The sequence below is a fragment of the Saimiri boliviensis genome, chromosome 12 (assembly GCF_048565385.1).
Source record: "Saimiri boliviensis isolate mSaiBol1 chromosome 12, mSaiBol1.pri, whole genome shotgun sequence".
NCBI classification, from domain to species: Eukaryota; Metazoa; Chordata; class Mammalia; order Primates; family Cebidae; genus Saimiri; species Saimiri boliviensis.
Window position 1 is genome coordinate 10,216,558 of NC_133460.1, and position 12,970 is coordinate 10,229,527.

At 50.5% G+C, this 12,970-nt stretch overlaps 1 protein-coding gene across 6 annotated transcripts in view; it reads right to left on the reverse strand.

The window, feature by feature from the left end:
* CRAMP1 (cramped chromatin regulator homolog 1) overlaps nucleotides 1-12,970 on the reverse strand; it is a 60,565-nt gene that overhangs the window by 26,558 nt on the left and 21,037 nt on the right. For all 6 annotated transcript variants that reach the window (XM_074381782.1, XM_074381781.1, XM_074381779.1 and 3 more), the window contains exons 5-6: nucleotides 10,806-10,889; nucleotides 7,480-7,528 (exon numbers count right to left, since the gene is read on the reverse strand). In XM_074381782.1, the coding sequence (XP_074237883.1) occupies nucleotides 7,480-7,528; nucleotides 10,806-10,889 (133 nt within the window). The remainder of the gene's footprint in view (nucleotides 1-7,479; nucleotides 7,529-10,805; nucleotides 10,890-12,970) is intronic.

Genomic DNA, 12,970 nt, shown 5'->3' on the forward strand with positions numbered 1-12,970 from the left:
CCTCCTGGGCTCAAGTGATTCTCCTGGGTCAGACTCCCAAGTAGCTGGGATTACAGGCGCCCATCACCATGCCCAGCTAATTTTTTCTATTTTTAGTAGAGACAGGGTTTCTCCATGTTGGCCAGGCTGGTCTCAAACTCCTGACCTCAAGTAATCTGCCTGCCTCAGCCTCCCAAAGTGCTGGGATTACAAGAAAGAGCCACTGCACCGAGCCAGAATCAATTCTAAAACAATCTCCTCCAGTGAAGTGCTCTGGAAACAAATGGACGTTTCTGCTCACCGTTTTTTATTCCATCTGCCCCAAAACAAAACAGTAGTAGGCAAGATTTAAACAGCTGGTGGAGCTGTGTCATGTGGCACCTGTGTTTTCGATAATCACAATTTCCGTTAAACTGCTATTTTGTGACTTCCTTTTTTTTTCCTTCAGTGAAAATGAGTGCACCGTTCTGCATTCACATGGAACCATTCTGAGATTACAATCCTCCATCTTTTCTCTCAAATGGAAATCCCATGACCAACTAGAGGCTATGGCACTGAACAAGGTGAAGAGCCATGTTAAAATGCAAAAGCCAAGAGGAGACTCAGGTTCGGCTGCAGTCCCAGGACGTGGTCCATACTTTCCCAATCTCACACCGGGCCGAAGCTGTTAAGACATGCCACGACTTCCCAGACAGGCCCGGCACAGGGGTTTAAGAGGTGCTATCTATTAGAAGGATCCCAAGCTGACCTCCACGTGAGCCATCAAATAGAGGCTCTATGTATACCCTTCCATGAGTCCCTTTTTTTATTTTGAGGCGGAGTTTTGCTCTTGTTACCCAGGCTGGAGTGCAATGGTGCGACCTCGGCTCACCGCAGCCTCTGCCTCCTGGATTCAAGCAATTCTCCTGCCTCAGCCTCCTGAGTAGCTGGGATTACAGGCACGCGCCGCCATGGCCAGCTAATTTTTAGTATTTTTAGTAGAGACAGGGTTTCACCATGTTGACCAGGATGGTCTCGATCTCTCGACCTCGTGATCCACCCGCCTCGGCCTCCCAAAGTGCTGGGATTACAGGCTTGAGCCACCGCGCCCGGCGAGTCCCTTTTTTTTTTTTAAGGCAGAGTCTTTCACTCTGTCACCCAGGCTGGAATGCAGTGGCACGATCTCAGCTTACTACAACCTCTGTCTCCTGGGTTCAAGCGATTCTCATGCCTCAGCCTCTCAAGTAGCTGGGACTACAGCCATGTACCACCACACCCAGCTAATTTTTGTATTTTTAGTACAGATGGGATTTCACCATGTTGGCCTGCCAGGTCTCCAACTCCTGGCCTCAGGTGATTTGCCTGCCTTGGCTTCCCAAAGTGCTGGGATTATAAACGTGAGCCACCACGCCTGGCTGAACAACATTTCAACGAATAGAAAACAGAGTAATTCCTCTATGTACACGGGAGCCTGGCTTTCCTTTCTGATAGATTTATTTTCTTCTCTGCAAAGCCACCTGATAAATCTAATAAGCACATGCTAAACTTATGCCTCTGGGTCTGTGAACAACGTAAGATTTCACTTTACGTTAGACCTTTTCTAAATCCATTTACTCTTTAATTTTACAATTCTACAACCAAAAAAAGATTCATAGTTAATTGAAACAGGTCTGCATGAGAAGTAGGGGCGGCAGCAAGTAAAACACCCCAATTGCTTTTGGGCTGAAATCCAGGGGTAGCCTCCCACAGGCACCTCGCTCAATCTTCCCGATCTCTCACCTTCACAGGTTGCTTGTTTGTAAATGCGAATGTCTGCTTGTGAAAGAATAAACACAAAAGTTGACAGAACAGAAGGTCCAGAATGGACCCAGCATGGGACAGTCAACTGATGTTTGACAAGGGTGCAAAGGCCACTCAATGGAGAATGGACAGTCCTTTCAGACGGCATGGGAACACCCTGACACCCACAGGCAAAAAGCAAAGCTCCAGCTAAACTTCACATGGTACACAAAGTTAATCCAAAGCAGATCAGAGATCTAAATGTAAAACTGTAAAACTTTTAGAAGAAAACACAGGGAACATCTCTGTGCCCTTGGGTTAGGCAAAGAGTTCTTAGATGCCATATTGAAAGCACAAACCATAGAAGAAAACAGTGATAGACCGGACTTCATCAAAGCGAAAGACTGTCCTTCTGTGCAAGACAGTAAGTGAACAAAAAGACCACAGGCTGGGATAAAGTATTTGCAGATGGCGTATCTAACAGAAGACTTGTATCTACAATATACAAAGAACTCTTTAAACTCAAGAAGAAAGCAGGCATAAAATACGAACAGGCACTTCACCAAAGATACACAGACAGCAAATAAGCACGAGAAAGACGCTCGGCGTCATGAGTCATCAAGGAAATGCGTCAAAATCACAGTACAATGCCACTCCGCATCTAATAGGGTGGCTCAGAAAGATAACCCTCAAACACGCCAAGTGCCGGGGAGCAACTGCAACTCTCCTGGAAGAGTGTGGCAGCTCCGTGTTGAGCCAAACACACACTCCCACCTCCTCCCTCCCAGGGACCAAAAACCACACACACAAAAACCTGGAGGCAAAGCCCCGTCACTTCTTCATCAACACTACAACACTGCCAACAGCCCTGGGCCACTCCACTCTAAAGGAATAACACAGTGCAGCACGTGGACATCGTGGAACACAACTCGGCAGGTAAAAGGGAGAAGCTGCAGATCCACAAGACAACAGGCAAGAGCCTTAAGGGCACAATGCTGAGTGGGGACGCCCATCTCAGAAGGCTGCATACCATGATCTCCTTTAGACGGCTTCCTGGAAAAGGCAAAATTACAGGGAATGGAAAGTGGTGCAGAGGTTGGGGCAAGCTATGGGGGACGTACAGAAGGGACCTGGCAGTGTTCCACATCTTCACAGTGGTGGCAGCTACACAACTCTATGAATTTCTTAAAATTTCCAGGACTGTAAGTGAAGAGGCCAATCTACAAAGACTAAGCCCAGGATGATTCCAGTGTGACGACACCACTCTAGGAAAGGTGCAGCTAGAGAGAGAGGGAAGATCAGTGCCTGCTGGGGGCAATGGGAAATGACAGGCAGAGCACAGGGTGTTCAGGGCAGTGAAATGCCCCTGTGTGATACCCATGTTTCATTACCCGTGTGTCCAGACTCACAGATGGCACAATGCTGAGTGGGCCTGTAAGTAAACTATGAACTCTGGGTGATGAGGAAGGGTCAAGAAAGGCTCACAAATTGTGATAAAAGGACCACACCAATGCATAATAACACCTGTAATCCCAGCATTTTGAGAGGCCAAAGCGGGAGGATCACCTGAGGTTGGGAGTTAGAAACCAGTCTGGCCAACATGGTGAAACCCCATCTCTACTAAAAATACAAAGAATTAGACAGGTGTGGTGGTGGGCACGTGTTAATCCAGCTACTCGGGTGGCGGAGGCAGGAGAATTGCTTCAACCCAGGAGGAAGAGGTTGCAGTGAGCCAAGACTGCGCCACTGCACTCCACCAGCCTGAGCGACAGAGCAAGACTCCATCTCAAACAAAACAAAACAAAACAGAACACACCAACAAAGTGTTAATAACAGGGGAAATCATGTGTGGGGTGGAGGGGGCATAGCTCTGTACACAATTTTTCTGTAAACTTAAAACTGCTCTAAAAAATAAAATATTTTAAAACAAACTTGTAGAACTGTACGACAAAAAGCACAAAAAAAAACCATGTTAAAATATTAAAGCAAAAAATGGGTCGGGTACAGAGGATCATGCCTGTAGTATCACTGCTTTGGAAGGCCAAGGTGGGAGGATAAATTGAGCCCAGGAGTTTGAGATCATCCTGGGCAACACAGAGAAACACTGCCTCTGTTAAAAAAAGGAAAGAAAGAAAAAGAATGTACACACCACACCACCTCCAACACTACCTCCATCTCTTCTCCACAGGGAACAAGAAGCACAACTTTACCCACAACAAGGGGCTCTCCTGCTGCAAAACTCTCCACTACCTTCCTGAGACACAGTGGGGGCTGCTGGAACAGCTCCTGTGCTCAGAGTCAGGCTGGGTCCAGCCCTCCAGCCTCAGTTCTGCAACCTCCTCCTCCCCTCCCCTCCCCTCCCGAGGCTTCTACAGCCCAGTTTCTCCTTCCCACCTTCCTTTCCCTGGGCCAGATGGTTCCCCAACTCTCTGTGTGTCCCCCACTTGCCTCTTTAAGACCTTGGCCACCATCCTGGAAAAGCCTTCCCTAGATGTCCTAGGCAGGTTCCCTTCCTGCCAGCTGCCATGTCTGCATCCATTTACCATGTCAATTTCATGGTAACTTTCATCCCGTTACTGTACACGTCTACACGGCACACAAAGGTGACCTGCTCAATGGACTTGCATCAGCTGCCACAGCACGGCTGCCACCACGGCATAACCAGCACCCATTCTTATGCCAGGCACACACAGACACCCGGGCATTTCTAGAGCCAATGAACATACACCTCAGCAGCCCTTCTGCCTCAGATCTCTCCATGGGTACAGACAGAAACCTTTCCTTGCTGGTACCATGCTGCTCCAAACCTCTTCTCCGTTCCTCACAACTCTCTGGAGGATGACAACTGGACAGGTAAGGCTGGGACCCAGAGAGTCAGCTGAGCGCGGTCAGGTCACTTAGTGCTGGCTCCCACTCTTGCTGAGGCCTCACCCAGCACTCAGTCCAGGAGCTGGCACTGCCTTCACCTGCAATTTGCCAAATCCCTGTCTACTGAGGCAAATTCTCCATCAGCACCCACACCTGAGCTGACTCTTTTGTCACCTGCTCAGGGTTTTCCAGACAAACTGGAGTATGCCAGGTGGGCTACGTCGACACTGGCTTTAAAGGGCAATCAATCTTGCCATCCTGCTAACAGACCCACCTCATGGGCCCACCCTCAACATCATCTCGGGGCCGTCCACTGTGGAAGCACAGCAGAGAACAGCCGACTTTCAGTCATGCTGCCTCCTTAGCAACAGGCCCAAGACTCGGCCTGGAGGAGCTGCGGACACACGCCAGCCTCCCTCTTCGTTTGTTTCTCAGAATGGCAGATGGTATGACCGTAAATGGCACCAAGCTGTTGAGCATGCATAAGCTCATGACACGTTTCAATGCCACTATCCACACACCTGCTGCCCGGGAAGACGAGGTGGGAGGGGTGCTGCTGCACATGACACTGAGGACAGACAGGGCACAGACCCATTCCTGTTCCTTGCCCTTCACTTGGCAGAATCATGTGAGAGTTTTTTTCTCCCCCAAGAGGGAGACTTCCTCTGTCGCCCAGACTGAAGTGCAGTGGTGCAATCTCGACTCTGCATCCTCCACCTCCCGTGTTCAAGTGATTCTCCTGCCGAGCAGATGGGATTACAGGCGCATGCCATCATACCCAGCTAATTTTTGTATTTTTAGAAGAGACAGGGTTTCACCATGTTGACCATGCTGGTTTCGAACTCCTGACCTCGTGATCCACCTACCTCAGCTTCCCAAAGAGCTGGGATTACAGGTGTGAGCCACCTCGCCCAGTCAACCTGAAGGTTCTTTACCCCAGAAGGCACTTTACCCCTCTGCACACTTCAGTGAGCATCTCCAGTCCTGCAAGCCATGACCCTGTCATCACTCAGGAATCTACACTCTTATCACGCAGCCCATCATCAAAGCCCCCCAGTTATACCTAGAATACCCTTTGCAATCATTTCCTTCTCTTTTCTTTCCCTAGTTTTTTTTTAAAGGCCCAAGATCTCAACAAAGCTACTGGCTGCATTTGTTTGTCAAGGGTCTCTGGTCCCTGGGAACTGCCTGTGCCCATGTCATCAAATGGAATCTATTTTTTAAATAAGTTCTCATGCAGATGGCACTGCAGATGCCCCTTGCGCCCCCACTGAGCAGGATGTCTGTGCTCCGGCAGAAGGAACGCTCATCGGACAGGCTACCCGGCACCGTCCTCAAGCACGGAGCAAAGAGCCCAGAACTCCGGCTTCACCCCATGAATCCTGGAAGAACTGAAATAAAAGGCAAAGGAAGATTCGCCCCAAGTTCAAATCCTGGAGCAGCGTTTTCCCTCATGGGACAGCCCCTTGCCTATGGGTCAGAAGGTGACATCAGAAACCACCTAAGCCCTGGATCTTAAGCCTTCTCAAGAAGGTTCCTCCTACGTGCCGAGCACTGTTCTGGATAAGCCAGATACTGCCTGAAGGAGGTGGAGCAGGAGCGCGAGTGGGAAGGAAGCAGGGTTCTGAAGCTGGGAGGGGCGCCTCGGCAGGGCAGTGAGCATGGCCAGTGGCCCCTGGCTGTACCTCAGATCCAATCTGGGAAGTATATTCAGTGTTGGGACAACCTGTGTTTTCTAGTGGCTGTGGTCAATCACAAGTCTTTCCCATGGTAATGATGCCTATAACCCAGTTACAGTTGCTGGCTCCAGGCTGGTGGCAGCTCACACGGAGCCTGGGAATCATGCCCAACACCTGCTGTGCTGGGAATGCAGGGAAAGGCCCTGTGCTGGCCCAGCAGGCACTGCTCCCACTGGGGCAGGGAGGGCTCCCAGGTCATCAGACACAAGCCTGGGGGAGAAGGGCCAAGGGGAAAAGCAACCAGAGGTTCAAGGGTGAGGTGCTGCAGACAGAAGAGAGATGGGTAAGGACTGTTCAGGAGTGGCTCCAACGGCAGGGCTCTGGCGAGCAGGTGGCACACCCACAAGGATCGGAAATGGTTGTGCAGACACAATGTCTGGGGTTCAGCAAACTGGGAGCAGCCAGCCCGGTGTGGTCAGTGGCCAAGACAGATTTAAGATAGGAGGGCCACCAAAGAGGACCCACATCAAGTACAAAATGCACATATGCAGAACCCCCCAGGCTGTGGAGTGGGGACCTCCTTCCCCTGGGAGCAGGGAGCCCCCAGGCTGTGGAATGGGATGGCTGGGCCCCGTCCTGGAATGCAGCCCAGCAGCAGCAACTGGACAGATGTCGACTAGACCATCAGGAGCCCAGGTGTTTGTGTGGCCAGGAGAGCACATGCCCTCTGGGAGTCAGTGTGAGGGGAGGACAGCAGCCAGTCAGAGACAGGAGCATCCAGGGCATGAGAAGGTAGGGAAGCTGTCAGAAGTGGCCCAAGACATGACAAAAATGCAATGGGACAGGCTCTAGAAGCCGGGACCAGGCCCACAGCACCCACAAAGGGGGAAGAAAAGGAGCACAAAAAGCAGGATCCTGAGAGCTGCATCAAGATCGCACACCCGGCCAGAGACCCTTGGAAAGGAGGAGGCCAGGGAGGGCCCTTCCCTCCCTCCCCACCGTGGACAGGGGCTCCGGGTGCAGTCACCGCTCCCTGGACTGAGCACCCTCTGTCGGGACTGAACATGTAACTGAGAGGTTATGAGGTTTTAACTCAGAAGGTCCTCACTGAGAAAGCTTCAGCTTCTACATTTTAGAGAAAAGACACAAGCACCCAGAGGATTGAGTGACGTTTCACAAGAAAACTGGGACTTACCCAACCTGAATGAGTTCATTCAGCTTTGTCGCATTCTTATCATCCATACCTTTAAATGAAAAAATAAATGAGACAGTGATGTAGTTAGGAGCAAAGCCACTGAAAGTTCCCATATAATTCTGTTCAATATAGACTCAAATCCCATTACCGAGTACTAAAGTTCCTCTGGAATAACAGCCCTACAATAGCTGCAGCCCCTCCCTCAAAGCCACAGCTTCGTGTCAGCTGCCCTGGTCACCCCCGCTCACCTGAAAGGCTGGCAATGTCCCTGCCTGGCCCCTTCTTCAGGCAGGCACACTACATGGCCTCTGCCTAGCTGATTTGTCCTCCCCAAATCTTCTTCCTAGGTCCCCCCAGTGCCGGCCTTCCACTCATCCCTATCTGCGTGGCTCGATGGCTAGTTCCTTCAGGCATCACACCTGCCCCACACACACTTCCTGCTGGGCTCGTACTGAGTGTCCGGTGTTGACCCTCTGGCCCACAGTGTGCAACCCCTAGGGCACCCAGGGTCTGCAGAATGAAGACACCAACACCCTCTGAGTTTCCTGGAGCAGATGCCCCACTTCCTCTGACCTGCTCGGGACTCTTCACTATCTTCAAGATGTGCGAGAAAGCAACTACAGTACATTAGCAGGAGAAACTTGGTGGTGGGTACTTGGGTGTTCACCGTAAAATTCTCTGAATTCTTCTGCATGTTTGGGGGAAAAAAAACTCCACAAATGGCAGGCTAAAAACCAAAACCAAAGACAAAACTGTCAAAGCAGCCAGAGGCAGACAATGAGCTTCACATGGAGGAATGAGGATGCAGATGACCACTGACTCCTCTCATCAGAGCGTCACAGGCCAAAGGCAGTGGACAACAGCATCAATGAGACAAAAGAACCAACCTGTCAGATTAGAATTCTCTATCTGGCAAATACATCTCTTAAGAATGAATATGAAATAAAGAGTTTTCAGATAACTAATAAGAATTCACAGCCAGCACAACTGCATGGCATGAAATAAAGGATGTTTTTCAGGATGAAGGAAAACAAAGCCAGATGGAAGCGGAACTTCAGGACGGAATAAAAACATGGGAAAGGGCTCTAGTCGCCAGGCGAGGCACCGAGAAAGGAACCAGTCATGGAAACTGGCCAGGCATGGCATGCCACGGGGTCACTGGGCCTCACCTCGCCCGCTACTCGATGAAGGGCAGAGGCTGGGTGCAAAGTGTGCCCCTCGCTCAGCAATTTGAGTCATTTATTCACATCAAACTTGAGCATCCTCATGAGGCAGGAGAATAGGGTCTGGAGGCAGGGAACCTAAGGCCAATTCATGCTGCCTTCCTAGAACTAAATCAAAAGGAAAACCCCAACTTTCCACACCTAAGTAACAAAAGGACCAGAGGCTCCTCCTTTTTGCAACCACTACCCTTTGTTTCTATGTGGCAGATGGAAAATTGAAAGTTATCTCTGATTGGTTGCGGCAAGCAGAAAGCAACCAATCAAACATTTACATAGTTACATGCTAACTTTGTAAGCAACCAATCAGACTGACTGGGGCCAATTCTTCCTTTGCATAGAACTGTAACTTTGTAACCACTTTAGCTTCTGGTTGGTTGCTTTCCACAGCCAGATGTTTGCATAGGGTGTAATGTCTGTACTTCACTTCAGTGTCTGATTGCAGGCCACTGCTTCATTTACATAGAGTATACACCAAATAGCCAATGGGAAACCTCTAGAGGGTATTTAAACCCCAGAAACTTCTGTAAAAGGGCTCTTGAGCCCCCATGCTTGGGCCCATTCCCATCCCATGGAGTGTACTTTGGTTTTTTTCAATAAATCTGTGCTTTTGTTGCTTCATTCTTTCCTTGCTTTGTGCATTTTGTCCAATTCTTTGTTCAAAATGCCAAAAACCTAGACACCCTTCACCTCCCAGAAGCTTCTATGGAAGGAACGAGGAACAAGTAGTAGACAGAAGGACCAGGCAACACTCAGTGGAAACACATGGTCAAGGTAGGGTTTTCCTTTCCTTGGGGAAGATGAGAGCTGGGAGAGCTGTAGTGTAAACTCCTTGGGGCCTGGGATGCTTCCCGAGGCTGAGAGCGAGCAGATGAGAGGCAGCAGGAATGGGCATGAGGAGCTGGAACACGAGGGCCACAGATGTGGGTGCTGGAGCTGAGGGCTGGGACAGGCAGGCTGAGGAGGGAGGAGAAGGTGTGGCTGGGCCCAGAGGGGACAAACCCAGTGGGGAAGTGCAGGAGGGCAGGGCCTCCCACACACAAATGCCACACTGGCTTGCAGCAGCCAACCCACAGGACACAGCAAGGCATGGAGAGGCAACGAGGAGGCAGAGTACGGTACAGGCGGGGCACACACAGGGCGACTGCTCTGGACCTGTCCTGTCAGCCCCGCCGCCCGCCCTGAGTTATGCTATGCTAGCCGATGCGGTCAGTATCCCACTGAACCTGCGAAGCAGCCCCGTGGGTGTGCACCCCTAGAGTGCCACTGGACAGCCCAAGTGTGCTCTCTTTTCTGGAGTCAGGCAGAAGAGGCAGGACTGAGGGGCGCTGGGCACAAGCGCCTGATAAGAGAACAACGTCCCTACCTAGAGGAAGTGTCAAAAATGTCTAAAGGCTATCTGGTCCCAAGGAGACAATCGGAGCAAACCCAAGCAAGGCCCTGTGTGAGGACAGCCTGGGCACGTCCCAATGCAATGTTTCAGAAGCCCATGCAGTACAGCCACTCTAAGTCAAAGACACCCAAGGAAGACTCCACAGTTACATGCAAGGCAATGGCCCTGGACAGAAGACCTGACTGATACTTTGGGATGTTTTAGAAAATCTGAATATGGGCTAGAAATTAGGGAAGATTACTGCATCTGTTTGGTAAATGCTAAAGGTCTTGGTGTGACCATGGCATCAAGGCTATGCAGGAGAACATGCTCTGAGGTGATGCCAGTGGAGGTGTTCCAGGCTTGCATGACATATTACAGTCAAGTGGAGTGCAGAGCATGTGAACACGTGTGCGCATGCAAGCACATGAGCATGGAGAGAGACAGCAAATGTGGCTAATGTCAGCAACAGGTCCATCTAAGCCAAAGAGCACGGCAGCCATCAGCCATGGGTGCACAGAGCGGGCAAGAGAACAAATGTAACCAGTGTCAGTGACAGCAGATCCATCTAAGCCAAAGAGCATGGCAGCCATCGTATTTTTCACCTCTTCTATTATTAACATTTTTTCACGACAAAAGTCAGAGAGAGAAAACAGAAGCAACTCTGGGCACTAAAGCCCAAAGGTGACAAGGACGGGAGGAGCTGCGGGCAACCCCACAGGTGGCATACTCACAGCCCCCGATCTTCTTGCGCAGCTCGCCGTAGCAGATCAGGCCATACAGCTCCTGGGAAGACTTCTTCAGGCCTCGAGAGAACACTGAGAGACAGAAGAAAAGGCGGCTTTAGAGAGGGGAATGCAGGGAGGTGCTGCATGGCTCGCACCTGGGAGCCACGCCGGGCTCATGCGGTTTCTTCTATCTGCTCCCGGTACCTTAGTCACGCAGGCTGTCAACCACAGGGGACACTGGGCAGAGTGTAGAGAACACGGTGCTGTGTTTGCAATTTTCAAAATAGAAAGTTAAACAAACCAAAGTGGAGAGATAGAAATTTACTCCTAACAGGCCGAAGAAACGTCCCCTGGAGGAGAAAATAGAACTCCAAACAGCTGGTTCTGGTGGAGGCAGTGGATGTGACCGGCACTAAACCTGTCATGCATCTCTGCACACAGGGGAGGCCAGCAGCCCTGTAACCTAGGATGCTGTCTTCCTGACTCACCTGTGCCCTCCCGGGACAGATCTGTACAGCCTGGGGCCAGGCAGGAAAAGGACTACAAGCGTGAGCCACCACACCCAGCCTCATCAGACTCTAAGGATTCCATGACTTGGAAAGCTTTAAGATCCACTATTCAGTAGACAAGCAAAATGTGGCCATCCACCCAATGGAAGATTATCCAACCACAGAAAGGACTGGCACATGCTACAACACAGGCAAACCCTGAAACCCTATGCTGAGTGAAGGGAGCCAGGCACAGAAGGACACGTAGCACGTGACCCCATTTCTATGAAACGTCTGGAGTAGAAACATCCACAGAAACAGGAAGTAAACTGACAGCATCCAGCAAAGGGTTTCCTTCTGGTGCAATGGACGCATTCCGCGACTACAGAGAGACCATGGCTGCATAACTTTATATTAAGAACCACTAAATTGTACACTTTAAAAAGGTGAATAATATCCCCATTTCTAAAATATATTTTTAAAAGTCCGCTATTTGAAATGGCAAAAAGAAAAAAACCCACAACCCAGAAAGAGAGAAGAAAGTAGCACCAGGAGCAAGACAGTGCAGACAAGGGGCCCCCAGGCAGGTGGGACCCAGGGAAAAAGCAGGGGTTCCGGGGGGCGTCCCTGGTGCTCTGCCTGACCCCACAGCCTCCTAGGTGGCACCTCATGTTTTGTTCCACACTCAGGGACAGGAACCACACTCACCTCATCCAAACTTACTAAGTTTGTGAAACAAAATCTCTGCAGAGACACCAGCAGGGAGATGTGGATGTGCACGGAAATCACGGGAGATTAACAAGACAAACACAAACTCAAGGTCATGGCTCCCGAACCGGGGTGGATTCAGTCCGTTCACACTCCTCACTTACCACTGCTCTGTGTCTTATTCCACTCCATGAGTCAGACAAACCACAATAAAGTGCACACGGTACACTCTTCAAAAATCCAAAGCACAGGCTGGTTGCGGTGGCTCATGCCTGTAATCCTAGCACTTTGGGAGGCCGAGGCAGGTGGACTGCCTGAGCTTAGGAGTTTGAGACCAGCGTGGCAACATGGTAAAATCTTGTCTCTACTAAAAAATATTAAATTAGCCAGGTGTGGTGGTACATGCCTGTAATCTCAGCTACTTGGGAGGTTAAGGCATGAGAATAGATTGAACTCACGAGGTGGAGGTTGCAGTGAGCCGAGATCACGCCACTGCACTGCAGCCTGGGTGACAGAGCAAGACTTTGTCTCAAAATACAAAATAAAACTCTAAAGCATGCTAAAAAATACATGTAACATGAAAGGCTGCCACTCTGATTGATGTGCAATGACAGTCCATGGGGCCAGTCACTTCGCAGTATCCTGGTGGCCTCCAGCCTCGGGGCTCCTGTTGGGCAAGACAGCATTGGGTGCCCCAGTGCCACTGCTCACCAGTATGGAGGCAGAGAGCCTGCCGGAGACATGATCAGGGCCATCAGAGAACCTGGGGGAACAGTGAGCTCAACAGGAAGAAGGCACATCATGCGGGGTCACACCAAAATGCACGAACAGGAGACACCAAGGCTGTAGGCGCCTGCTGTGCCAGATCAGGAAAAGGGGGAAACGGTGGGGAGGGAAGCACAGGGACCACATGGAGAAGGGGAAAGGACCTGCGTTGGGTATGACCCCCACAGAGGTGTGAGGGAGCATTTAAAA